General features: G+C 60.1%; 1 protein-coding gene across 1 annotated transcript in view; it reads left to right on the top strand.

Annotated features, from left to right (window-relative positions):
- The window catches only part of MARCHF2 (membrane associated ring-CH-type finger 2), a 40,988-nt gene extending 14,603 nt beyond the window's left edge, over positions 1–26,385 (top strand). Inside the window, exons 2-5 of the mRNA XM_068156392.1 lie at positions 3,914–4,142; positions 8,986–9,181; positions 19,776–19,985; positions 23,471–26,385. Coding sequence (XP_068012493.1) covers positions 3,967–4,142; positions 8,986–9,181; positions 19,776–19,985; positions 23,471–23,629 — 741 coding nt within the window. The 5' untranslated portion in view covers positions 3,914–3,966 and the 3' untranslated portion in view covers positions 23,630–26,385. The remainder of the gene's footprint in view (positions 1–3,913; positions 4,143–8,985; positions 9,182–19,775; positions 19,986–23,470) is intronic.
- The last annotated feature ends 819 nt before the right edge of the window (positions 26,386–27,204 follow it).

Raw genomic sequence — 27,204 nt, 5'->3', positions numbered from 1 at the left:
CAAAAATGATCAAGGGGTTGGAGCAGCTCTGCTATGAGGACAGGCTGAGGGAGCTGGGGGTGTTCAGCCTGGGGAAGGGAAGGCTCCAGGAAGACCTTAGAGCAGCCTGCCAGGTCCTGAAGGGGTTACAAGGCGGCTGCAGAGGGACTGTTTGCAAAGGCCTGCAGGGACAGCACCAGGGGCAATGGCTTCAAACTAGAGCAGAGCAGATTGAGATTGGATGTGAGGAACAAGTTCTGCACCAGGAGGCTGCTGGAACACTGCAACAGGTTACCCAGGGAGGTGGTTGAGGCCCCATCCCTGGAGATGCTCAAGGTGAGGCTGGACAGGACTCTGGGCAAGCTGATCTGGTGGAGGATGTCCCTGCTAAGTGCAGAGGGGTTGGACTGGCTGAGCTTTGGAGGTCCCTTTCCACCCAAACTGTTTTATGACTCTAAATACCTCTCAGCAGCAAGCTGCTGGCAGGGAGGCCACTGCCACCCAGCCCAGGGCACGCTGCTGCCTGTGTCTGCCAGCTGTGGAGCACAAAGAGTCTCAGCAGAAAGGCTCCCAGGACACAGGCAGGGAGGGCAGTTTTCTTCCAGTGCACCAAACAGACCTTTTTCCTCTGGACTTCAAAATAAACAATGTGTTGGCTGAACAAATGGCCCTGACCTTTTTATTAAAAGCATGGCTCTCCATCCTGGCCTCTCCGAGAGGCTTTGAAAACTGCAAGCCCTCCTGAACTTGCAGAGCAGCTGGCTTGAGTCATTCCAATCACATTTATCATCTTACTTTTTGCTCCTCCAAGCTGGAGGGCTCTCAGCCTTTGCTTCTTTTGAAAGGAGAGCAACAAGAAAAGTGACTCCAAGCCTGTGTGCTCCTTGCAGAGGGACAGGGAAGGGCTGGGCCAAGGTGGTGCTGGGGCTGCTAAATTCCTTTTGAAGTTGATGGTTTGTTTTGATGGGGACTGACCTGCCCACAAGCTCAAACCTACTCTCCAGGGAGACCTCAGAGCAGCCTTCCAGAACCTGAAGGGACTCCAGGAGAGCTGGGAATGGACAATGGCTTTGAGCTGGGAGAGGGGACATTGAGACTGGAGATGAGGAAGAAATTCTTGACAGTGAGAGTGGGGAGACCCTGGAATAGGCTTGTGGATGCCTCCTGCCTGGAGGTGTTCAAGGCCAGGCTGGATGAGGCCTTGAGCAGCCTGGGCTGGTGGGAGGTGTCCCTGCCCATGGCAGGGGGTTGGAACTGGATGATCTCTGAGGTCCCAACCCGTTCCAGGACTCAATGACTTGATGATCCTCTTGTCTGGATGCACAGCAAGGACTGAAAGATCACAGAACCACAGAACAGTTGGAAGGGACCTCTGAAGATCATCAAGTCCAACCCCCAAGTGACCAAGAGAGTGACCAAGAGCAGCTTTGGTAAAGAGATTGGGAACTCTTCTACTGGGAATGACAAACTGTTCTGAAATGGGAGGGGATGGGCCCAGAGCTGCTGTCTGGGGGCAGCGGTGAAGGCTGTGTCCCTCTTGAGCGCTTTCACCGCGCCGGGAGCCGCCCTGATGGACCAAGCCCTCGGGTTGTGTAAGGATTGCTTCATGTCCAAGCCCTGAAGAGCACTTCTGCTCAGCCAGCTCGCTGCTTGCAGCCTTCAGGAGCCTGCTCTCCTCCTGGTGCTTTGTTTTCTCCCTCTGTCGGCCGGCCCAGGCCGCAGCCAGGCTCCAGCCCTTCTCTTGGTTGGCTGTTTTCGTTTGGCTTAGGCTTAGCTGAACCTGGGGAAGCTGCAGTTCCATGGGAATGTTTGCCTCTGCTTGTGCACAGGGAGCTCAAAATAAGAAAAGCATTTCCTTGGATGAGATGGAGGGGGGGGTGGGGGTGGTTTGCCTGCTCCTACAACTCCAGGAGATGGGGGCTGAAGGTTCCCCCTGCCGTGTCCTCTGCATTTAACCAACATTTCTTATCACACTTCTTCTTTGGGAAGTTTTGGGCAATTTTGGCTTGCTTTCTTCATGGGCTTGTTGGTTTGTTTTGGTTGGTGTGGTGTTGTTGTTGTTGTTGGTGGTGGTTTTTATTCCCCAGACCGTTTTTCATTGCTTTCATTTGAGCTTCTGGGATGGGTTTGTTTCTCTCTTTGAAATGCAGCCACCAGGATGAGACCCCAGAGCAGCTCTGCTCCCCCGCCCCCAGTGCTGCTGCTCAGGGATTTCTCTGCCTGCCTTACATAAGGCAGCCCTGTTTACAGGCACAGGGATTTTGGTCTTCAGCAGCAGGACGATGCTGTTGGCTGGTGTTCAGCTGGTGACTAATTGTAACCCCAGCTCTTTATTTCTGCACAGCTGTCTCTTAGGGACCAGGCTAAAGGAGCTTGGAGAAAATGGGGGGGGGGGGGGGGGGGGAAGGGGGGCTGTGTGTGTGTTTCTGAATCTGCAAAGCAAGCCTTTGGGATGGAGAAAACCCCTGCCAGGGAAGGGAAGAGCTGCTGCCTTCCCTCAAAGGCAGAGAGAGCTCTCCTGTCTGCACCAGGCTCTTCTGGGCCACCTCCTGCTGGGCTTTTCCTCTGCATCTTCTCTCTACTTCTTGCATTGATTGCTGGTTCCTGGTGTTCCCTTTGCTGGGTGAGTTGCAGAGGTGCTGGGAGGTGCTTCTACTGCTGGTTGGTACAAAACTCAGCACTGCTCTGAAGTGTTGGAAGGGAAAGCAGCAGAACTGGGCTGCTGCCCTTTCCATGCAGCCCCAGGAGGCTTTGCAAGGCTTCTGGGTGGTTGATGCCAACACCTCCACGGTTGGGATGATCCAGGTGGGATGTGCAAGGGAAATGTGTGCCTCCCTGTACAGAAATAACAGAATGGGAACTGAAAGAAGGGGCAGGAGGGAGCATTTGGGGGTCGATGGACAGGCTGTAGGGGGCTCAGCACCAGGTCACAGCTGGGGGAAGAGCCTCCCTGGACTGGTTGGAGACCTGTGTTCAGGTGGAACCTTGCAGCTTTACAGAGGTTTGAACTTGAGTTTTGAGGGTGGCTCTGGCCAGTGTGGGGCCTGTGGGGCTGCTGATTGTCTTCCCCAGCTCTGCCTTGGCCTGGTTGGTTTGAGAGGCTCTAACAGCTTCAAGGATGGGTCCCAGGAATTAGAATCATAGAATTGTTAGGATTGGAAGGGACCTCAAGGATCTTCTAGTGTCAACCCCCCTGCCATGGGCAGGGACACCTCACACCACAGCAGGTTGCTCACAGCCACCTCCAGCCTGGCTGCAAACACCTCCAGGGCTGAGGCTTCCACCACCTCCCTGGGCAGCCTGTGCCAGGCTCTCACCACCCTCCTGGGCAACAACTTCTTCCTCACATCCAATCTCAATCTCCCCACTTCCAGTTCTGCTCCATCCCCCCCAGTCCTATCACTCCCTGACACCCTCAGAAGTCCCTCCCCAGCTTTCTTGTAGACCCCTGCAGATCCTGGAAGGCCACAATTAGGTCTCCTTGGAGCCTTCTCTTCTCCAGCCTGCACAACCCCAACTCCCTCAGTCTGTCCTCACAGCAGAGCAGCTCCAGCCCTCTGCTCATCCTCGGGGCCCTTCTCTGGACACCTTCCAGCACCTCCAGACCCTTCCTGGCACAGAGGCTCCGGAGCTGGGCAGGGTGCTCCAGGTGGGGTCTGAGCAGAGGGGGAGCATCACCTCCCTTTCTCCCTGGGAAAGGCAAATTTGCAATTCTGACGCTAAATTATGTAAGTAGGACGCTCGGAGCCTTAGTTTCATGGTGAGGCAGCCTCACAAAGCCTGTTAAAGGGGGCAAAGGACTGGCAAAACTTGTGGCTGCTGGGGTGCTGCCGGGGCGGGGGGTGGCAGGCGGGGCGGGGGGGGTCGGGTCCCATACCCGGCTCGGGCAGCTCGGGGTCCTGGAGTGACTCTCACCACGGTGCCCTTCCCGCAGGTCTCCGTGGCAGCGGTGGCGGTCCCCGGGCGGAGGAGGGAGCCGGAGCTGCCATGACGACCGGCGACTGCTGCCACCTGCCCGGCTCGCTGTGCGACTGCCCCGGCGGCGCCGCGCTGGCCAAGGCGGTGGAGGAGGCGGAGCGGGGCCGGCCGCACTACGTCACGCAGGTCAGCAGCAAGGACGGGCGGCTGCTCTCCACCGTCATCAAGGCGCTGGGAGCGCAGAGGTGAGGCTGCCCTGCCCCGGGCGCTGCGCTGCCCTGCCCCGGGCGCTGCCCTGCCCCGCCCCGGGCACTGCCCTGCCCGCCGCTGCCCCTTCCCGCCCGCCCTTCCCCTGCTGCTTTGCTCTGGGGCCAGGGGTAGAGAAGACGGCAAAAGTGTGTGGTGGAGGAGGTCAGTAGGGAGCTGCTTGTTGAGGGTGAGAGCTCCTAGCCAGGAGGTCCCAGCCCTGCTCCAGGCTGATCCCCAGCAGTGTGGGCAGCAGGGGCAGGGAGGGGATTCTGCCCCTCTGCTGTGCTCTGCTCAGACCCCCCCTGCAGTGCTGGGGCAGCTCTGGAGGCCTCAGCACAGACAGGGACCTGGTGGAGCAGGGCCAGAGGAGGCCACAGCAATGCTGGCAGGGCTGGAAGCCCTCTGCTGGGAGGCCAGGCTGAGAGAGTTGGCCTTGTTCAGCCTGCAGAGGAGAAGGCTCCAGGGAGACCTTCTGGTGGCCTTGCAGTGCTTGAAGGGCTGAGCAGAAAGCTGGGGACAGAGTTTGGAGCAGGGTCTGTTGGGACAGGACAAGGGGGGATGTTTTGGAACTAGAAGAGATTGAGAGTGGAGAGAAGGGAGAAATGTTTGACCCTGGGGTGGTGAGAGCCTGTCCCAGGCTGCCCAGGGAGGTTGGAGCTGCCTCATGCTTGGCACCACTGCAGTTCAGGTTGTGTGGGGCTGAGCAGCCTGCTCTAGTTGGGGATGTCCCTGCTGGCTGCAAGGGGATTGGACTAGATGAGCTGAAAAGGTCCCTTCCCAGCCAAACCATCCTTTGATTCTCTGGCCTCTGCTCTCTCTCTGGGAGCTCACTTCAGCCACATGCTGGTAGGTTGAGTCTCCTGTGTCCATCAAAGCCCTCCAGGCCTGCAGCTACTCCAGCAGGAGACATCACAGGTGGCCTCCACCAAGTCCTAGCTGAGCAGCAGTGAGGGTAGGACACCATGCCAGCAAGGGCAGTGCTGCTGTGTTCAGTTTTGGGTGCTTCACTCCCAGAAGGACATTTAGAGGCTGGATCAGGTCCAGAGAGGGGCAACAAAGTCTGGAGAGCAGGGCTGGGGAGGAGCAGCTGAGGAACCTGGGGGTGTTCAGCCTGGAGAAGAGGAGGCTGAGGGAGACCTCATTGCTCTCTACAGCTCCCTGGCATGGCACTTGGGGCCATGGTTTGGTGGCCATGGTGGGGTTGGGTTGGTGTTGGACTGGATGGTCTTGGAGGGCTTTTCCAAGCCAAACAACTCTGTGATTCTGTGCTCATGGAGATGCTGAAGGGCTGCAAATGGAGCACAGCTCCTCCTTCGAGGTGCTTGTGGAATGAAGGTGTGGTGTGGATTTGCTGCCCCAAGGAGAGGAGGGTGTTGGTTTGGCAGGAGCTGGCAGTGCCCAGCTGTGGCTGGAGAGGATGTCTGGCATCTTCACTCGCTCAGGCCCTTCCTGAGGGGACTTTTTCTTGTGTGGTTTGAGCTTCTAGAGCAAAGGGCATTTGGCAGCCTTGTTCAGCCCAGCCCCTGGGACTGCTCAGGGTTTGTGCTCAGATCCTGGCTCACAGCTGCTGTGTTTTCAGTGAATTGGGCCAAACATTGATGAGTGTCAGAGCAGGGACTGCAGGTGTGGGGGAGGGAAGCAGGAGAGCTGGATGAGAACCCAGGCAGACAGCACTGCTGCAGCTGGCAAACATGGAGCAGGTGAAGAGAGGTGTGAGGGAGCTGAGCCTGATCTCTGCCAGCAGCGAGGCTGGCTGGGAACTGCAGCTCCTTAAACTTGTGGAGGTGTGAAAACTGGGTGGGATACTGCCTGGGATTACAGGTTAGGGAAAAACACAACAGGATTCCACAGGTGTGACCTGGGCTGTGCTCAGGAGAGTGTGGCCAGCAGGTCAAGGCAGCCTCTCCTCCCCCTCTACCCTGCCCTGGTGAGACCACATCTGGAGTCCAGGTCTGGACTTCTCAGTTCAAGAGGGACAGGGAGATACTGGAGAGTGTCCAGTGGAGGCTGTTGGGATGCTGAAGGGACCAAAACATCTGTGTGATGGGGACAGGCTGAGCCCTGGTGCTGGTCTGTCTGGAGAAGAGAAGGTTGGGCTGCGGCGGCGGTGAGCACAGCCGTGCGCTCGGAGCGGCGACGGCGGTCCCCGGCGGTCTCCATGGATATATGGACAACAAATCATCCATGGTGGACAACAACTTCTCCATGGGGTAGCCATGTGCCCTTGTGGCCAAGGAGGCCAGTGGGCTCCTGGAGTGCATTCAGAAGAGTGTGGCCAGCAGGGCTGGGGAGGTTCTCCTCCCCCTCTACTCTGCCCTGGTGAGACCACACCTGGAGTATTGTGTCCAGTTCTGGGCTCCCCAGTTCAAGAGGGACAGGGATCTGCTGGAGAGAGCCCAGTGGAGGCTAGCAGGATGCTGAAGGGCCTGGAACATCTGTGTGATGGGGAAAGGCTGAGAGCCCTGGGGCTGGTCAGTCTGGAGAGGAGAAGGCTGAGAGGAGATCTGATCAATGTCTATCAATATCTGCAGGGTGGGGGGGCAGGAAGGGGCCAGGCTGGGCCAGGCTCTTTCCAGTGGTGCCCTGTGACAGGACAAGGGGCAGTGAGCACAAACTGGAACCCAGGAGGCTCCACCTCAGCATGAGGAAAAACCTCTTTGGTGTGAGGCTGGCAGAGCCCTGGAGCAGGCTGCCCAGAGAGGTTGTGGAGTCTCCTTCTGTGGAGGCTTTCCAGACCCACCTGGCTGTGTTCCTGTGTGAGCTGCCCTGGGTGACCCTGCTCTGGCAGGGTGCTGGACTGGATGATCTCTGGAGGTCCCTTTCCACCCCACCCCTCTGTGTCTTCATGAGACTCCAGTTCCTTCTGTTTGATGCCACCAGCACCCAGCAGCAGTGTCACTCTCTGGGAGGTTGCAGTGGTGACACAGTCATAGGATCACAGAGCTGAGGACCATGTCCTCAAGTGCCATGGCCACAAACCAGCCAGGTGTCTCCAGGCTGCTAGGAAGCTGTGTCTGAGGCTGTGTGGGTGGGAGCCTGGCAGCCCCCTCCCCCTCTGCACAGGAAGCAAGGAAAATGGAGCCTGATAAGAAGGAGGCTTTTTCTTGCAGTGTCAGCACATTTTTTCCTCCTGGACTGTTTGTTGGTGGCCAAGGTTATGTGAATGCTCTGGAAATATGAAACTTCTCAGGCAGGAAGAGAAGGGATGAGAGCTTACAGATGCTTGCCTTGGGAAATCACAGATGGATGGGAGCAGGGGAGGCTTTTCTGGTCAGGCCCTGGCACTGTGGCTGCAGTTTTGTTGCTGCCATGCAGCGCTGAGCTTGAGGCAGTGAAGGGTGCAGGGGCACCAAAGAATTCTGAGTAGAAGGCAGTTCTGGAGGACATCTGCTCCAGCCTCCCTTTCAGAGCAAGTATGACTTCCAAGATGGATCAGACTGCTCAGAGCCTTGTCCAAAGTAGTTTTCAGTATCTCTGAGGATGGAGCTTCCCCCACCTCTCCGCATTCCTGTTGCAGGGATTGTCCCATCATAGAATCAGAATGTTAGAGGTTGGAGGGGACCTCTGGAGATCATCCAGTCCAACCCCCTGCCAGAGCAGGGTCACCCAGGGCAGGGCACACAGGAACACATCCAGATGGGTCAGAAAAGTCTCCAGGGAAGGAGATTCCACACCCTCTCTGGGCAGCCTGCTCTAGGTCTCCAGCAGCCTCACACCAAAGAAGAGGGAAGAGACCTTAGAGAGCATCTAATCCAACCTCACAGCCCTGGGCAGGGACACTTCCCACCAGCCCAGGTTGCTCAAGGCCTCATCCAGAGAGGAGGCATCCACAGCCTCTCTGGACAATCCATCCCAGAGTGTTGCCACCCTTGTAGTAAAGAATGTCCTCCCAAGATCCAATCTAAACCTATTCTCCTTCAATTGAAATCCAAGGCAAAGGGAATGCTGAGGGAAGCAAGGAAGAGCAGAACAGTCACTGCAGAGGTCCCTGGGGTGCCTGCAGCCTGAAGCAATGGTCTCTGTGTGGTGGGGTGCTGAGGGAGGTCTTGCACTGTAGTGGGCAGAAGGTTTGTGTGCTGAGAACTTTGTCTGGATGAGTGCTTGGCACCTCCCTCCCTTCCTGGAGGTATTCAGGGCCAGGCTGGATGAGGCCTGGAGCAACCTGGGCTGGTGGGAGGTGTCCCTGCCCATGGCAGGGTGTTGGAGCTGGATGAGCTTTGAGGTCCCTTCCAGGCCAACCCATTCCATGAATCTGTTGTGTGTTGTGTCCTCAGCTGAGCTGCAGGGACAGCCTGGCTGTGTCTGGGTGGTGCTGTGCCTTGCACTGCGGAGTGCAGGCTGCAGAGCAGAGGTGGGGTGAGAGCAGGTGGCCACAGGGTAGTGCAGCTCTGGGTGCAAGCCCCTTGAGTGTCTCCAGGCAGTGTGGATCATCTTGGCCTTGCTTTGGCCTTCTGGGTTTGCATCAGCACTTTGGGGCTGGTGCCAGCCTCTGCCTGCTGTGAGTGGAGCTGGAGCCTGTGGGACTCACTGGCTGAGGTCCCTTCTGTGGCCAGCTGAGCTGGCCAGGCTGATGTGCCAGCTTCTCTTGGGTGCTGTGGTACTTGTCAACTTCCCTCCCAGGTTGTATTGAACTCAGCTGTCCTGGACACCTCCCTGCTGCCCTGGGACTGGTTCCTTGCTCTGCTCTGGAGAGCTGCAGGGCTCCTGCCAGGCTCTGCTATGTGCTGCCTGCTCCTGGGGCACCCTGCTGGGGCCTGGAGGGGACAGAGGCTGATGTTGGTGTGGCCAAGGGGCTGTGCCTGCTCTGACAGTGACTTCCTTCTGTTTGTCTGCCCCCAGTGATGGTCCCATCTGTCGAATCTGCCACGAAGGTGGAAGTGGGGAGGGGCTGCTCTCCCCCTGCGACTGCACAGGAACCTTGGGCACCGTGCACAAGAGCTGCCTGGAGAAATGGTTATCCTCCTCCAACACAAGTTACTGTGAGCTCTGCCACACAGAGTTTGTTGTAGAGAGAAGACCAAGGCCTTTGACAGAGGTACCTCTTTCTTCCTGCCTTGCTTTCATTTCCTTGCCATTTGAGAGCCGGTGCCTGATGTGCTCTGCTGTCCTCCTGGCTCTGCTCCTCCTCACAGTACCTCCAGCACTCACAAGCAGCATTTGGCCAGAGGGCTCAAGCCTCTATCAGACCAAGGGATGGAGCTGCAAAAATGCAGGAGCAGTGTTTGGGACAGCTCACAGAGTCACAGAATGCTGCAGGTTGGAAGGGTGTCTTGGCCATTTCCCCTCCAACTAGAGCAGGTTGCCCAGGGGCAAGGCTGACCTTGAATGTCTCCAGGGATGAGACCTTAGCCCCCTCCCTGGGCAACCTGTTCAGTGTCTCCCCTCCCTCACTGTGCAGAGCTTCTCCTGATGTGCAGCCTAACTCTGCCCTTCTCCAGTTTCAAACCACTGCCCCTCAGCCTATCCCCAGCCTGCCTGTAGGTCCCCTGCAGATACTGAAATGCAGCTCTAAGGCCTCCCTAGAGCCTTGTCTTCCCAGGCTGAACAGCCCCACCTCTCCCAGTCTGTCCCCATAGCAGAGGTTCTTCAGCCCTCTGATCATCTTTGTGGCCTCCTCTGGGCCCCAAGTGAAAGGAGAAAGCAGGACATGGCCCAGCCAAGCCCTTCTGCTCCTCTTTGCATTGACCATAGTGGGACCAGGTCCCTGCTGGGTTCATCAGACTCCCAGTGCTGGGAGGTCCAGTCCAGGCTCTGGCTGGTTTGCAAAGTTTTTTCATCACAAGGCTCTCAGTGCTGCTCAGTGTCCCTCAGTGCCCCTCAGTGCTGCTCAGTGCTGCTCAGTGCCCCTCAGTCTTGGCACTTTTCTCCCACCTGAAATGGCTTTGACCCAAACCTCAGGTGGTTGTTTCAGAGGCTGGAGCCCACTGCTGTAACACATCTGGGAGGTGTCTCTTGGCTTTGGATCACACTGCAGGCCTGCCCAGGGCCAGGGAGCTTGCTGGGGCTTGTGCTGGCCAGGTGTGGAGTGCAGGTCTCAGATGTTTTAGCTTGAGGCAGTGAGGTGTTGATGGCCAGCAGCAAACATCTGGAAGTGTGCTTAGCCCTGGCTCCCAGAGGCTGTAGCAGCTCATAACAAGGACAGGCCTGGAAAACTGCACTCTGGGCTAAAAGCTCCTAAGGCAGAGTGCACTGGGGGGGACTTCTCCTCTGACACTGACTCCTGGGGCTCCAGCAGGCAGGAGGAGCTTGCTGGGACAGTGTGGCATGGAAGTCCTCTGGGCCCTCCTGTCTGTGCTCCAGGGTGGGTGTGAGCAGCCTGGTACAATCAAACTGCAGTTCCTGCTGACATCTGTGGAGAGCTCCCCCAGAGCTGGAGCCTGTAAGGGTGTGGGGCCCAGCCAGCAGCCTGGGAGCGTTGGGAGGTGATGGTGAGCCTCACAGGCAAGGGAAGCACCAGGGTGCTGTCAGAGAAGAAAGGACCCCTCAGGCCATTACTGATGGCTGCCAAGGCTCTGGAAGGAGGATTGTTGCTTGCTTCTGGTGCTTAGGAGCTGTGTGAGCACAGCAAGGGCTGAGGTCTGCCAGGGGCACAGCTGGGTAAGTGCCCTGCTGCAGGGGGCTGGAGCTGAGGGCCTGCTGCAGGGGGCTGGAGCTGAGGGCCTGCTGCAGGGGGCTGGAGCTGATGACCTGCTGCAGGGGGCTGGAGCTGAGGGCCTGCTGCAGGGGGCTCAGGCTGAGGGCCTGCTGCAGGGGGCTGGAGCTGAGGGCCTGCTGCAGGGGGCTGGAGCTGAGGGCCTGCTGCAGGGGGCTGGAGCTGAGGACCTGCTGCAGGGGGCTGGAGCTGATGACCTGCTGCAGGGGGCTGGAGCTGAGGGCCTGCTGCAGGGGGCTGGAGCTGAGGGCCTGCTGCAGGGGGCTTGGGCTGAGGACCTGCTGCAGGGGGCTGGAGCTGAGGGCCTGCTGCAGGGGGCTGGAGCTGATGACCTGCTGCAGGGGGCTGGAGCTGAGGGCCTGCTGCAGGGGGCTCAGGCTGAGGGCCTGCTGCAGGGGGCTGGAGCTGAGGGCCTGCTGCAGGGGGCTGGAGCTGAGGGCCTGCTGCAGGGGGCTCAGGCTGAGGGCCTGCTGCAGGGGGCTGGAGCTGAGGGCCTGCTGCAGGGGGCTGGAGCTGAGGGCCTGCTGCAGGGGGCTGGAGCTGAGGGCCTGCTGCAGGGGGCTCAGGCTGAGGGCCTGCTGCAGGGGGCTCAGGCTGAGGGCCTGCTGCAGGGGGCTGGAGCTGAGGGCCTGCTGCAGGGGGCTGGAGCTGAGGGCCTGCTGCAGGGGGCTGGAGCTGAGGGCCTGCTGCAGGGGGCTGGAGCTGATGACCTGCTGCAGGGGGCTGGAGCTGAGGGCCTGCTGCAGGGGGCTGGAGCCGAGGGCCTGCTGCAGGGGGCTGGAGCTGAGGGCCTGCTGCAGGGGGCTGGAGCTGAGGGCCTGCTGCAGGGGGCTGGAGCCGAGGGCCTGCTGCAGGGGGCTGGAGCCGAGGGCCTGCTGCAGGGGGCTGGAGCTGAGGGCCTGCTGCAGGGGGCTGGAGCCGAGGGCCTGCTGCAGGGGGCTGGAGCTGATGACCTGCTGCAGGGGGCTGGAGCCGAGGGCCTGCTGCAGGGGGCTGGAGCCGAGGGCCTGCTGCAGGGGGCTGGAGCTGAGGGCCTGCTGCAGGGGGCTGGAGCTGAGGGCCTGCTGCAGGGGGCTGGAGCTGAGGGCCTGCTGCAGGGGGCTCAGGCTGAGGGCCTGCTGCAGGGGGCTCAGGCTGAGGGCCTGCACTCTGTGCCTGCACCTTGCTCATGGAGGGCTCTGGCCAGAGTGCAGTGGTTCACCTGGCTGGAAAGCTCACCTGGCTTTGGTGTGCTGCTTCCACCCCACTGTGAAACACTCTGATCCCTGCTTGGAATGTGGGGGAAACATCCTGGAATGTCCTCATTTTCCCTGGGAGCTGTTGCAAACCCTCTGAGCCTCTGCAGCACCACAGTCTGTGCCTGTCAGCAGCTGTGGCCATGACTCTGCTTCCCCTCCTGGGTCCCTTTGGGACCAGCTGACAGAACTTGGCCATGTTCAGAAGTGCCCTTAGTGCAGAGCCCTTCTGAGAGGGCTGGTGGTGCTTTGCCAGCTCCCTGGCACTGCCCATCAATGCCCTGTGTCTGACTCTGGTGCAATCCCAGCCCCACAGCAGGCTGGGCTGCAGCTCCTCAGCAGATGCTTTAGGGAAGTGTCATCCCCAGGCTGCTCAGCAGCTTCTGAGAGGAGCCAGGGAGAGAGGCTGCTGAGTCACTGGAAATGACACAGTTCCCTCAGTGCTTATCTGAAAGCTTCTCTGCTCCTTTGGGGTGGGGAGGGTGGTGAAGCTTTCAGGGGGTGATGCCTGGCCAGGAGTGGAGCTGCTCAGTGGCTCAGGTTCAGATCTGGTCAGGTCACACTGGGAAGTCAAACCAGAAAGTGGTGAGCAGAGGAGGATGGATGGGATGGGGTCTGGGCAGGATGCAGGAGCATGCTTCAGGGCAGCAGAGAATCCTTTGGGCTGGAAAAGCCCTTTCAGATCATCCAGCCCAACCATTCTCTAACTGCCAAGGCTGGGGCTGAACCATGGCCCTCAGCACCTTTGCAGCTTTGAAACACCTCCAGGGATGGGGATTCAGCCACCTCCCTGGAGACTCTTCTACTCCTTGAGAGCCCTTGCAATGAAGAAGTTTCTTCTAATGTTCAACCTAAGCCTTCCCTGAGGAACCTGAGGCCATTTTGTCTTCCCCCCATCACTGTTCCTAGGGAGCAGAGCCCAGCCCCCACCTCACTGCAGCCTCCTCTCAGGGAGCTGTAGAGAGCAGTGAGGTCTCCCTCAGCCTCCTATCGTCCACACTAACCACCCCCAGCTCCCCCAGCTGCTCCTCCCCAGCCCTCTTCTCCAGACCCTTCCCCAGCTGGGAGAGGAGAGACTGAGAGTGGAGATGAAGAAGAAATTCTTGGCAGTGAGGGTGGGGAGAGCCTGGCACAGGCTGCCCAGGGAGGCTGTGACTGTCCCCTGCCTGGAGGTGTTGAAGGCCAGGCTGGATGAGGCCTTGAGCAGCCTGGGCTGGGGGGAGGTGTCCCTGCCCATGGCAGGGGCTTGGAGCTGGATGAGCTTGAAGGTCCCTTCCAACCCAACCCCTTCTGTGACTGCATGAACTTGATGAGGTTTGTGGAGCATTGATGTGCAGTGGGGAAGGGAGGATGAGGAGGGAGCACTTTGCTGTGCAGCAGTTACCTGCTCTGCTCACAGAGGTGTTTCTGGATCTTGGCTTCCTGAGCTTTGGGTATTCCACCAGAAAACTTCCCTCCTCACCTTGCTAAAGGGAGCAGGGCCATCCTCTGGGGCTGCCCATGGAGCCTGCAGGGAGGCTTTGGTGGGTCCCCAGAGAAGGAAGGTGGTGGTTTGTCTGCTGAAGCTGCATTGCTTTGATTCAGCAGGGCAGGGGCAGAGCTGCTTGTGCTGCTGGGAGCCAAGGCCTTGTTTCCCTTGTGGTTTATGTAGCCAGGTGCCAGATTGGTAAGGGGGAAGGCCAGAGGTGCCTGAGGAGCTGCCAGGGAGCTGTTTGGTGGACAGTAAGGACAGGAGATGTTTGTTAGCAGCTGGCTCTGCACAGCCAAATCCTGCTGGTGGTGCTGTGGCTGTGGAGCACATGGGGACCAGGGGCTGGCAGCTCACAGCCATGCACAGGGGACAAAGGAAGGTGAGCTGCAGGTGTCAGTGAAAGCCTCCTCTGGACTGCAAGGTGCTGAGCACTGCTGCCAGCATCCCCCAACAGCCTATTGCCCTTGCTCCCAAGTGGTAGAAGACAGCCCAGCTGCAGGGGGGTGGAGCAGCAGCTGCTGGGGTGGCCTCTCTGGGTGCTCTGTTATGCTCTGAGCTCACCCCCTGGCTTCCAGAGGAGCTGCTGATGTCCTGCTGCTTTGCTCTGCATGGCCTCCTCCTGCCTTCTGTCCTCTGGGGCTCACCCTGGTTCCATGGCCCTTCAGCTCAGCTGCTCAGCATCCCACAGCCCTGCTGTGGGTCCAAGGAATGAGCTTCCTTCCACAGCCCTGCTCATCCTCAGGGGAGGAGCACCTGGAACAGAAGTGTGGCTGTACCTGGAAGCTCTTTTGACAAGCCTGCTTCCCCTGCATGAGGCAGTTCCAAGGCCCAGCTTGCCAGGGTGCTGGGCCAGCTCATTTAAACTATTCTTACCCTGAAAGCTTGGGCTGGATGGTCCTTGAGGTGCCTTCCAACCTGGGATCCTGTGAGCCTGTGAACCTTCTTGCTGCACAAGCAGAGAGGGTGCCTCCAGCAGGGTGTTCTGGCAGCCAGCTCACAGCCAAAGCTCTCTGCACTCTCCCCTTTCCCTGTGGCCTCACACATGGCTGCAGCATGCAGGCAGCTGGGTTTGGCCTTGGCCTTGGCCTGGAGGCAGCCCTGGCTGTGCTCTGTTGCTTCCCCATGTCTGCTTGGCACCTTTGCCTTGCTCCACCTGCCTGAGCAGGCCCGGGGTTGTTGGCAGGGTTTGTTTCCAGCCCCTGTGTGCTGAGGTGCTGCTGTGGCAGAGCCCTGGGGGTGCTCCATTGTGCTCCCTTTTCACTCTCAGTGCACTCTGGCAAAGCAACTCCACTGCTCCAAGAGGAAATCCCTCTGCTTCCTGCCTTTACGTGCTTGGCTCCCATCCTGGGGAGGAGGAAGGAGTTTCAGAGGTCACAAGGATTATAAATAGCCCCAGATGCAGCCCAGCACCTATCTGCCTCCAGTCCCAGGGGTTCTTACTGTACAAGGGTCAAAAGTGACCCAAGCTGTCCCCTCCCAGGGGTCGTGCTGCTCTGCTGGGGTGGTTCAGCAGCCAGCCCAGCCCTCTGCTGGCTGGGGGAGGGGACAGCCAGGCAGGGCTGGGGGGTTCCAGCCATGGGCTGCCCTGTGCTGGCTGCAGGAGCAGCTTTGCTGTGTCCATGCCTTGCTGTCCACCCTCAGCTTCCTCCCAGGGTTGCTCAGGACCATGTGTGGTCCTTATCTTCCCCACACAGCTCCTCACCTCTGATCTCCTCTGCAGGGCCACATGAGGGGTGACTTGCAGGTCTGCCACCTTCTCCCAGCTCCTCCTGTCCAGAGCACAGCTGTGGCTGCTCTGAAAGTCTCTGCTGGCTGGCTGGCTACTGACTTGTGCTCAAGGTGGATTCAGAAATGCTTCTAACTTGTCCTCTGCTGCAGGAGCAGATCTGTCTGCAGATCTGTCCCCAGATCTGCCTGCCCTCTAGCCTCATTCCTTCTTGCCCTTTGGGTCTCCCAGGTGCCTCAGGTCACACCTCTAAAATCCCCTCCTTGTGTGCTCCCAGCTGAAGGTCCTGCCTAGGGTCTTGTCTGTGGCTGCAGCATCCCCTCCTCTGTCCTGGCCAGCTCAGTGTCCCATCCCAGGTGCCTGCAGAGCATCCTGCCCCATCCCAGGTGCCTGCAGAGCATCCTGCCCCATCCCAGGTGTCTGCAGAGCATCCTGCCCCATCCCAGGTGCCTGCAGAGCATCCTGCCCCATCCCAGGTGCCTGCAGAGCATCCTGCCCCATCCCAGGTGCCTGCAGAGCATCCTGCCCCATCCCAGGTGCCTGCAGAGCATCCTGCCCCATCCCAGGTGTCTGCAGAGCATCCTGCCCCATCCCAGGTGCCTGCAGAGCATCCTGCCCCATCCCAGGTGCCTGCAGAGCATCCTGCCCCATCCCAGGTGCCTGCAGAGCATCCTGCTGCCGTGGCTCTGACCACCTCTGCCACGCTGCTGGCCCTTACCTACATTTCACAGACTGGTTTGGGTTGGGAGGCAGAGACTCTGCTGAGACTCTTTGTGCCCCACAGCTGGCAGGCACAGGCAGCAGTGTACCCTGGGCTGGGTGGCAGTGGCCTCCCTGCCAGCAGCTTGCTGCTGAGAGCTAGTTAGCATCATAAAACGGTTGGGGTTGAAAGGGACCTCCAGAGCTCAGCCAGTCCAACCCCCTGCACTCAGCAGGGACATCCTCCACTAGATCAGGTTGCACAGAGCCCTGTCCAGCCTCACCTTGAGCATCTCCAGGGATGGAGCCTCAACCGCCTCCCTGGGCAGCCTGTTGCAGTGTTCCAGCAGCCTCCTGGTGCAGAACTTGTTCCTCACATCCAATCTCAACCTGCTCTGCTCTAGTCTGAAGCCATTGCCCCTGGTGCTGTCCCTGCAGGCCTTTGGGAATAGTCTCTCTCCATCCTTCATGTAGGCCCCCTTCAGGTACAGGAGGCCTGCTCTAAGGTCATTGCCACCTCCTCTTCCCTTGCCCAGATTTACCAGTTCCCATTCCAACAGAAGCTGTCACCTCTCCTCACCCTGCCCTCAGCCCTCTGCCCTCTGCCCTGTCTCTCTGCACACCTCTCTCACAGTTAGTTCTGCAGCACTCTGTCTGGGCCAGCCCTTCCTGCTTGTCCTCCTGGCCAGCCATGCCCTCAGCTTACCTGGGCTCTGTTTTGACTGGTGTGGCCTCATTCCTTTCTTGCATACCTGCCCCCACCCCTCCTGCCCTGCTCTTTGCACTGTGTCTGAAGGAGCTTTCTGGGCACAGCTCTGATGGTTCTCTTTTCATGCTGCCTGTTCACAAGTGAGCAGCCTGCTCCCAGGCTGGCTGTGGGGACACCTGGGGACACCCTGCCCTGTGGGGATATGGAGACAGGCTGAGAGAGTTGGGGTTGTTCAGGCTGGAGAAGAGAAGGCTCTAAGGAGACCTAATTGTGGCCTTCCAGGATCTGCAGGGGGCTACAAGAAAGCTGGGGAGGGACTTTTGAGGGTGTCAGGGAGGGATAGGACTGGGGGGGATGGAGCAAAACTAGAAGTGGGGAGATTCAGATTGGATGTTAGGAAGAAGTTGTTCCCCAGGAGGGTGGTGAGAGCCTGGCACAGGCTGCCCAGGGAGGTGGTGGAAGCCTCAGCCCTGGAGGTGTTTGCAGCCAGGCTGGATGTGGCTGTGAGCAACCTGCTGTGGTGTGAGGTGTCCCTGCCCATGGCAGGGGGGTTGGAACTGGCTGAGCCTTGAGGTCCCTTCCAACCCTGCCAGCTCTGTGATCCTCTGTGCCCTGCCCTGGCTGTGCCTTTTTTTACCACATTCTCCAATTTTATGTTATTTTGATTAAAAAATTGAATACTCCTACCCAAGAGCAGGATCCTTGTGCAGGGCAGAAGGAAGGAGCCAGCAGCCCAGCCTGCAGATGAGCTGGGCATGAGTAGGAGCCACAGCTGCCTGCTTGTCTAAAAAAGGAAAGGGAAGGCTGAAAATAGCAGAATCCCAGGAAAAGTGGAACAGTTGCTGCTGTCCAAGCCAAGCATCTGAAATGAACCCAGGCTGGAACCAAGCTGGGGCTGCTACAAGTGGTGAATGGTTTGAGACTGGCTGTGGAAGGCCAGCTGCTGCAGGCCTGGGAGCTGCAGGAGGGAAGGGCCTGCAGAGCCTCCTGCTGAGCCACAGCAAGGTGCAGAGCCTGCAGCTGCTGCATCTCCTACTGCCCTGGGAGCAGCAAGGCAAAGCTGGAGATGGGAACACACCAGGATGGGCTCTGTGCTGGTCCTGGCAGCTCTCTCCTGCCTGCAGTGTGGTGCCAGCAGATGCCACCAGCAGTGGGCAAAGGTCTCTGAGGTTTGGCAGTCGTAGGGGGGGGGCAGTTTTCAGCAGCTGTGTCTGTGTGGCTCATCCCTTCAGGGCCCCACTGGGGCTGTGGAGCAGGCAGTGGGGAGCTGAGCTCAGTGCCCCTCCTTACATCACACTCTGACACTTTCTCCTGGGGCATGGCAGAGGCTTCCCCTGGAGGAAGCAGCAGCTTATGGGCACAGGGTATTGTGCCAGGGAAAGGAGCTTGCACTGCCTTGCCCTGCTGGGGCCAGCCCAAGGCTGTGCCCCCTTGGCCTGCTTTGCTGGGCTCAGCTCTCTGCTGCTTCCTCACTTGATGCTTTTGCTTTTCTTTGGGTTTTTTTCCCCCTCCAGCCCTGGTTCCTCAGCTGCTGGAGGGCTGTGCCCACCTCAGTGACACCCTGGGGGTGTGGCTGTTTGTGTCCCCCTGGTGTCCCCAAGCTGGCTGCCGGTGCAGCTTGCTGAGGCCCTGGGGCCAGTGCCAGACCCCTGGGGCACTCCTTGTGCAGAGCTGGCTGCAGTCTCCCAGGTGGGCCTGGGTGCTCAGGGTGGTGTAAAGCAGGAGTCAGACTCCAGAATGCATTTGGCACAGCTGGCCTCAGGCTTGGCCTGGCCACAGACCCCCAGTGCCCCTCCCCCAGCTGCAGAGTCCTGGCTGTGCTTCTGCTGAAGCCCTGCCCAGTGCCTGCCAGGCCTTTACTAAGCCAGGCTTGACTGAACTGAGCTCATCCTGCTTGCTGCCTGCTCTCACTGCTCCAGCCAGCAGCCCAGGCAGCTCCTGCGGTTCCTGCACACATCTTCAGTTGTGCCTGATAGAGTCAGAGTCACAGAGTGGGCTGGAAGGGACCTTAAAGCTCATCCAGTTTCAAGCCCCTGCCATGGGCAGGAACACCTCCCACCAGCACAGGTTGCTCAAGGCCTCATCCAGCCTGGCCTTGAACACCTCCAGGGAGGGGACAGCCACAGCCTCCCTGGGCAGCCTGTGCCAGGCTCTCCCCACCCTCACTCTCCAGAATTTCTTCCTCATCTCCACTCTCAATCTCCCCTCTCCCAGCTCAAAGCCGTTGTCCCTTGTCCTGGCACCCCCAGCCCCTGTCAAAAGTCCCTCCCCAGCTTTCTCCAGGCCTCTCTCCCCTGCCCACACTGGTTACAGGCACGCTGGGCACTGCCTGGCTCTGCTTGCTGGGAAGGGTTTTGTCAGCTGAATGCCTGCTGCAGGGCATCTGTGAGTGCTTCCCAGCACAGCAGCCACACTGTATGTCCCCTGTGCCCAGTGTGCCCTGCATTTCCTGGGTGCCCCAGGTGCCCTGGGTGCCTAGTGAGCCCCCCTGTCCTGGGTGTCTTTTGTGCCCTGGGTGCCCCATGTGCCTTGTGTGCATTGTGTGCCCTGTGTGCCCCCCATGCCCTGTGTGCATTGTGTGCCCTGTGTGCCCCCCATGCCCTGTGTACCTCATGTGCCTTGTGTGCATTGTGTGCCCTGTGTGCCCCACCAGCCCTGTGTGCCCCATGTGCCTTGTCTGCATTGCGTGCCCTGTGTGCCCCACCAGCCCTGTGTGCCCTGTGTGCCCCCCATGCCCTGTGTGCCCCATGTGCCTTGTGTGCATTGTGTGCCCTGTGTGCCCCCCATGCCCTGTGTGCATTGTGTGCCCTGTGTGCCCCCCATGCCCTGTGTACCTCATGTGCCTTGTGTGCATTGCGTGCCCTGTGTGCCCCCCATGCCCTGTGTGCCCCATGTGCCTTGTCTGCATTGCGTGCCCTGTGTGCCCCCCATGCCCTGTGTGCCCCATGTGCCTTGTCTGCATTGCGTGCCCTGTGTGCCCCCCATGCCCTGTGTGCCCCCCATGCCCTGTGTGCCCCCCATGCCCTGTGTGCCCCCATGCCCTGTGTGCCCCCCATGCCCTGTGTGCCCCCATGCCCTGTGTGCCCCCATGCCCTGTGTGCCCGTGGTGAGCGCGGTCTCTGTGCCTTGCCCCGCAGTGGCTGAAGGACCCTGGGCCGCGCAGCGAGAAGCGGACGCTGTTCTGCGACATGGTTTGCTTCCTCTTCATCACTCCCCTGGCCGCCATCTCGGGCTGGCTGTGCCTGCGGGGGGCGCAGGACCACCTGCAGTTCAACAGCCGGCTGGAGGCCATCGGCCTCATCGCCCTCACCATTGCACTCTTCACCATCTACGTCCTCTGGACGCTGGTAAGTGCCAGGCTGCGCCGGCGCCCCCCGCCCGGGCAGAGGGGAGCATGGTGCCCCCCTCCTGCCTGCCCCCGGGAGCAAACCTGGGGCTCCTTTGGGAGCAAACCTGGGGCTCCTTGGGGAGCAAACCTGGGGCTCCTTTGGGAGGAAACCTGGGGCTCCTTGGGGAGCAAACCTTGGGCTCCTTCCCTTCACATCCATTTAATTATCTTCAAGTGGAGCTGCTGAGGATGAGCAGCCACTGCCTGAGCAGCTGCCTGCCAGGCTGAGCTGGGAGCCCTGCTCCCTGGGCTGACATCTGCTGGGGCACCAGTGTGGCTGAGCCTGGGTGGGGAGGCCCGACCCAGTTGTGCTGCCTGTTCCTGTTTGAGATGGAGCACAAACCTGGGTGGTTTAGGAGGAAATCTGGAAACTATTTGGCCCCTGAGCAATCTGCCATCATCTGCTGCCCTGCTTTGTGCTGCCCAGCACAGGTCCCTGCCCACGGGAGGGGCGTGGTGGCTGCTGGGGGCTCTGTGGCCTACAACTGAATCATCTCCTCCCAGTGGCAGGAAGGTGGCAGTGGCACAGGGGAGTGCAAAGAGCACTGGCTCTGGGGCTTCTCCCTCTCCTTGGGGTTTTGGACTTGAGCCCTTAGCAGGTGAGCAGCCTGCCCGGCTGGGACTGGTGGCTGGTGGGAAGCAGCACCTGGCACTGTCTGGGTGCTGCACTGATCCATGCTGGGAAGGAGCTTCCTGCAGGTGCCTCACTTGGTGTCTTTTTGGACATGCTGCACCAGGCAGCCAGGAGCTTGCAGCCTGGGGCAAGTCCAGAGAGCAGGAAAGCAAAGGTGGCTGAGGTGTGTAACACAACTGTGAGTGGTCCCAGCTGAGAGCCCTGGGGAGCAGTGGGGCTGGGGAGCAGCTCCCTGCCCTGCCACTCCCAGAGCCCTGAGGGCTCCCCAGCCCTGCTCACTGTGGAGGCTCTCAGGCCAGGGCCTTCCCTCTGCTTCCCTTCTTTCCTGTTGTGTTGCCAGGAGGATTTCTGGGCTGGGATCTCCATTTGGTCTCTGCTGTTCAGTGCCCTGGGTGTGCTGGATCCTTTCCCAGCTGCCTGCTGGAGGGAAGGGGTGCAGGGACTGGAGGGAAGGGGTGCAGGGGCTGGAGGGAAAGAGTGCAGGGGCTGGAGGGAAGGGGTGCAGGGGCTGGAGGGAAAGAGTGCAGGGGCTGGAGGGAAGGGGTGCAGGGGCTGGAGGGAAAGAGTGCAGGGGCTGGAGGGAAGGGGTGCAGGGGCTGGAGGGAAAGAGTGCAGGGGCTGGAGGGAAGGGGTGCAGGGGCTGGAGGGAAAGAGTGCAGGGGCTGGAGGGAAGGGGTGCAGGGGCTGGAGGGAAAGAGTGCAGGGGCTGGAGGGAAGGGGTGCAGGGGCTGGAGGGAAAGAGTGCAGGGGCTGGAGGGAAAGAGTGCAGGGGCTGGAGGGAAGGAGTGCAGGGGCTGGAGGGAAGGAGTGCAGGGGCTGGAGGGAAGGGGTGCAGGGGCTGGAGGGAAGGGGTGCAGGGGCTGGAGGGAAGGGGTGCAGGGGCTGGAGGGAAAGAGTGCAGGGGCTGGAGGGAAAGAGTGCAGGGGCTGGAGGGAAGGAGTGCAGGGGCTGGAGGGAAGGGGTGCAGGGGCTGGAGGGAAGGGGTGCAGGGGCTGGAGGGAAGGAGTGCAGGGGCTGGAGGGAAGGAGTGCAGGGGCTGGAGGGAAGGGGTGCAGGGGCTGGAGGGAAGGAGTGCAGGGGCTGGAGGGAAGGGGTGCAGGGGCTGGAGGAGGCATAGTGGGAGCCCAAAACGTTGTGTGGGCAGTAGAAGTGCCACAGCCCATTCCCTGCCACGCTCTGATCCCAGAGATCAGCTGTCCCTGGAGTTAGGGCATTCCAGACTCGGGTGCCACAGCCTTTGCTCTGGGGGTGCCTGCAGTGGAAGCCTCTGATTGATGCCACAGCCCACACATGCCCAGGGAGCTGGGGAGGAAATTCTGCATCAGTTCATTTGTGTGGAAAGCCCCAAGATAAAATTGGAAACCTTGAGGAAGTGCTTCTGTCCTCCCTGTCCCAGGACTGCTCCAGAGGAGCTGGAAATCTGCAGGAAATGAGAAAATGTTGGGGTTTTTGTTGTGAAATACCAAGTCCTGGCTAAAATGGGCTCCAGTTCTGCTGTGCTCATGTTCCCTGAGCAGAGGAGGACATGAAGTGAGGGCCCTGGGCTCACATTTACTGTCCTCAGCTGCAATCCTCCTTGCCTGCTGCCAGCAGGGCTGGTGGGTGGCTGGGTGGTGGTGGCTGCAATCGGGGTGAGGATTGCAAGAGAGGGCTGTGGCCAAGCTTGCAGCTCCTTCCTGTGGAGCAGCTTTCCTGGAAGTCTGCACCATCAGCTCCCCGATCACAGGCTGCCTCTGAAGGCTGCAAGATGCCTCTGCTGCTGCTTCATCAGCAGACAGCTTTATTCCCACAGCTGTCCCTCAGCAACAGGAAGAGGGGAGGGAATTACCTCAAAGCCATGGCAGGGCTCCATTTCTCACAGCAGAGACCCATTCAGAGCAGGGATGCTGGTGTTGCCCTCTCAGATGCCCTTCCTGGGGCTCCTGGCTTGCCAGCTAAACGTTTCCTGTGCTTGGTGAGAGGCTGAGAGCACTCAGAATTGCGTTGCCTTACTCACAATTTCTAGGAAAATAAATAGGAGGGGAAGTATCTGCAGCTTCTCTTCCTCCCTCAGACATCCTGGAGGAGTTGAATTTCAGAGCTACAGAACCAGCAGGAGGAGAGAAGGTCTCTGGTGGTGTTGATGTGAGAAGGTCTCTGGTGGTGTTGATGTGAGAAGGTCTCTGGTGGTGTTGATGCTCAGGACGGGGCACAGCAAGGAGCCAGCTGGCTGGGGAAGTCCGGCTCGGAGCGCCCCCTCCAGGGCTGCTCTGGAACTGCAGCGGCCAGCTCCTGCCTCTGGGCCCGGCTGCCTCAGGTCCCCTTCAGCCTTTGCATCCTCTCCTCTCTGCCTTCCATCCTCTCCCAGGACCCAGCGCTGTCAGGAGAAATGAGCCCAACCGCTGTCCTGTTGTTGCAGGCACAGGAGAGGAGGCTTTTGCAGCGGGCAGAGGATTGTCCACCACAGACCAGGGGCTGTGAGGTGGCAGGAGGCTGGCCCAGCCGAGAAAGCCTCATTGTGCCCGGGCAAGGTGCTCACTTCAGCCCAGCTGTGGTGCCTGGCTAGGGCAAAGGGGATCACGTTGTGGTTCCTCCCAGCCTGGGACCCAAACCCAGCTGAGCAGACTCTGTCCTGGTGCCAGAGGGCCCCTTTGCCAGGCCTGCTCAGCCTGCTCTCTGCCTTGGCACGTGGAGGGTGCCAGGAGGGTGCTGCTGGAGCGGGACTCTGCCAAGAGCACGCAGAAGGGGCAGCTGCACCTCACGACCCTCTGTGGGCTGCAGTAGGGGGGGAGGCAGCTTGGTAACCTCCCTGCCGCCTCGCCCCCTGCCAGGTGTCGTTCCGCTACCACTGCCAGCTGTACTCCGAGTGGCGCAGGACCAACCAGAAGGTGCGGCTGATGCTCCCGGCCTCGCGGAGCCCCCACCCCGTGCCCCACTCCCTCCTCTCTGCCAAGCTCATGAAGAAGGCTGCAGATGAGACCAGCGTCTGAGCCCTCCCGCGGGCACCGCACCCCAGGGGCACCGCACCCCCAGGGGCACCGCACCCCCAGGGGCACCGCACCCCCAGGGGCATCACACCCCGCGGGCACCGCACCCCAGGGGCACCGCACCCCAGGGGCACCGCACCCCGCGGGCACCGCACCCCAGGGGCACCGCACCCCAGGGGCACCGCACCCCCGTGGGCATCGCACCCCGCGGCATCGCACCCCGCGGGCACCGCACCCCGCGGCTGCCAGGCCCAGGGCAGCCCCTGGCCCCGGGCACAGCCCCGAGGGTCGAGTGCCCCCCACGCAGGCAGGGAAGGCGGCAGCCGTGGGGGCGCAGGGGAGCAGCCATCCCACCCGAGGGGACTTTGTGCTCAGCGCCTCCGTTGTGCGGTGGCTAACGGTGCCCAAGCTGTGCCACGTGGAGCGGCTGGCAGCGGGGGCCTGTCTGCAGGGACGCTCTGCTGTGCCCGGGCAGCGCAGGTGGGAGGGGCTGCAGCTCCATCTCTCTGTCTCCAGACAAGATTGCTCTTTGATGGCCATGCAGGTTGTGTCCCAGCCCCCAGCATTGATGTTCTAAGCTTCAGTCTAGGAGCTGGCAGCCTGATCTCATTCCGAGGTTACCTCTATGCCTTTTCTCCAAGCAAGCAGACAGAGAACACTTCCCATCCACCCAGCTCCAGAGCCTCCTTCTCCTTTGCACTACGTTGGTTCTGGTAATCCTGCAGCAGCCTTTCCCTTCCCAGTGTTTCTGTCCTTCCTAGAGCCTTCTGTGGTTTTAATCATTGCTCCAGTCCCAGAAGGAGTCCAATGACATCACCCCCAGGGCAGACATTTTGGATTTGCATACTCTAATTCTGAGGGTTTCAGAGGTGGCACCATGAGAACATGTCCTCCTGTGCAGACCTGAGCTCACTAAAGCCTTTCCTTGCAGGTCCTGGCTCATCCCCAGGATCTGCATGCTCTCAACTCTTGCTGTGTCTGGCAAAGGTTGATGGAGGCCCTGGGGGTGAGCAGCGATGGCTCCTGCTGGCTGAAGCTACCTTTGCCTTCTGCTTTGGCAGGATGCAGAAGGGAGTTTTGCTGAGCCCAAAAGCTTGGAGTCTCTGCTTGCTGCTGTCCTTTTCAGCTCCTTGAGGCTGGCCCTCTCCTAGCGATGGTCACACCACACCTTGGGGACAGGCCCTGCTGTCCTGGCTGTCCCCCACATGCTTGATTTGCACATTCCTGGGCAGCAGCTTGAGGAGCTGCTGTGGTTTGTTTTGGCCCTGAAGCTCTGCCTGCCTGCCTGGTGTCCTCCAGGGAAACACCCCAGGGCTGCTGGTTCCCAGAGAGCAGGCTCTGGGTCCCTTCTGCGGGGCCAGCATTGTCCTTCCTCCTCCTCCCTTCACTCATCTGCATTCCCAGCACCTCCAGCTAAGAGCCCCTCTGTCCTGCAGTGCCAGTCTGCAATGTCCATGCTTGGTGCTCTGCTTCCCTGAGCCCTGTGAGTGGAGCAGGCCCTAAGGACACCAGGACTGGCACTGCCCTGGTCCTCCCTCCTGCCATGGTGAGGGTGGGGAGCAGAGAGGAGGCAGGCTGCAAAGTGCCCATGGCTTTGCAGGGGGGGTGGCAGTCACACCATGCCCCTCTGCTCTGCTGAGCCCAGGGGGATCAGTCCAACCCCTGCTGGAGCAAGACCTCAACAGCTTCCCTTCTAAGCACCATGTGCCCTTCCCTCTGCTTTCCAGCTGCAGAGCAGGATGCTGTCCTCTCCCTGGCCCTAGGCTGCGAGTTGCTAATGGCAGGAGCAGCAAGGGCCAGGGCCCTGTCTCTCCCAGCAGGATTGCTCCAGCCCTGGGGTCTGTCTGTGCTCTTCTCCTCCATCTCCTGCCCAGGGCTCTCAGTGACAGCCCAACACACTTTGCAGCAGCCTCCCTGTGCCCAGCTGTGGGCTGGCCCAAGCTGGTCTCTGTTCTGAGCATGAAGGTCTCCTCTGATCCTGGGCTGTGTGTCCTCCGCTGCAGCCAGGCTGTGCATCTCTGCTGCCCTCCCTGCCAGCCTCCCTGCCTGCCCCTTCCCTTCTGCCATGTATCTATCCATGGGCACCTTCCCTTTTCCCTGTTGTGCAGGGATGACTGCCCTGTGTTCCTGGAGGCCTCTTTAGCCCAGCTCTGGTTCTGCTCCCTGCACAGCAGGAGTGTCCTGCTTCCAGGCAGCTTGTGCAGGGGAGCTGCTCCATCCACATGCCCCTTCCCATGGCAGCGAGGGCTGCACCACTGCTCTGTGCCTTGTCCTGGGTCCCCTCCCCAGCAAACCCCCTGTCACCAGGACATTCCCAGTGAAGAAAAAGGAGGTGGGTGGTGGTTTAACCTTCCCAGCCCTGACTGCCTCCCAGGAGCTTGGTCTTGCAGCAGGTCTGGTGGTGGTGGCAGGTGGTGAGGGCTGTGCACTCCCACACCACACCTCCCTCGCCAGGGCTCCCTGGGGCCGGTCAGGAAGCTCACTTCTAGTCCAGACATGAAACTGTGAGAAGTCCCTGGCTGGGAGCAGCTGGGGCCTGGCCCTGTGCTTCACTCTCAGCTTCGTTGTCTCTGTCATAGTTGCCAACCATTGGAGCTGTCCATGTGTCCCTGCAGAGCCCAACAGCGACTCCTTGCGCCTTCTGCTGCTGCCCAGAGGAGGAGTCCAGCTGGTGGATGTGGGAGCTCCGTGTCTCTGACCCTCCCCCCTCCAGTGTCCTGGGGAAACTGTGCAATTCTGTAAATAAAAGTGAGACAAACTCTGGGCTGCTGTCTCCTTACTGGAGGGGAGGAAGCAGCAAGAGTCCCCTGCTGCCTTCCCAGCATACTGTGGGCAGTTCTCCAGACCTCCCAGCAGAGCTGGCGGAAGGTCTCTGAGCCCAACCCGGACAACACCCAGGGCTGTTTGTGGGCAAGGTCCTCTTGTCTGTGCACAGAAACCTCCCTGGTGTGAACCAAGCAAGGAGATGATGTTCAGGCCAAGGGGGGGGGGGGGGGCATTTGGCCTCCCCAGAGGGTGGATGTGGGGCTGCATGGAGCAATCCCACGCTCCCTGTGGTGCAGCCCCCAGAGGTTCCCGGTGCTGTCTGCTGGTGCTGCCCCAGACTCTCTCCTTTGCTTCAGCGTGGTGGGAGGTGCTGGACCTGTCTGCTCTCATCCAAGCCCCAGCAAGGCCTTGGGTGCTGTGTCTGAGGCTGCAGCACATGAGAGCTGCTGGTGACTGGGGCTGGAGAAGCCTCTCCATGCTCCTGGGGCACAGTGCAGCTGGCTCCTAGAGCCACCTGGGGCCAGCACCACAGCAGGGTGGTGTGGGGCAGGACTTCTGCCCAGGGCTGGATCTGGCATCTCAGAGCAGAGGTGCAAACACACTTTGGTTGCCTTTCCATGGGGTGTAAGGACCCCCAGGAGGAACCCCCAGCACCTCCTGCATCCCAGCCCAGCCTTCAGCTTCTGGATGTGGGCTGGACATTGGACCTGTGGTGAGAGCCTGGTCAGGCTGTGCCACTTCTGAAGTGAGGGTTGGAAAGCAAAACATCCCAGGTGGGTGGGGTTGGAAGGGACCCCTGGAGCTCATCTAAT

The sequence above is a fragment of the Melanerpes formicivorus genome, unplaced genomic scaffold (assembly GCF_026170545.1).
Source record: "Melanerpes formicivorus ecotype bairdi unplaced genomic scaffold, bMelFor1.0.p_v2 SCAF_34, whole genome shotgun sequence".
Taxonomy (NCBI): domain Eukaryota; kingdom Metazoa; phylum Chordata; class Aves; order Piciformes; family Picidae; genus Melanerpes; species Melanerpes formicivorus.
This window is presented reverse-complemented; position numbering and strand designations above follow the sequence as displayed.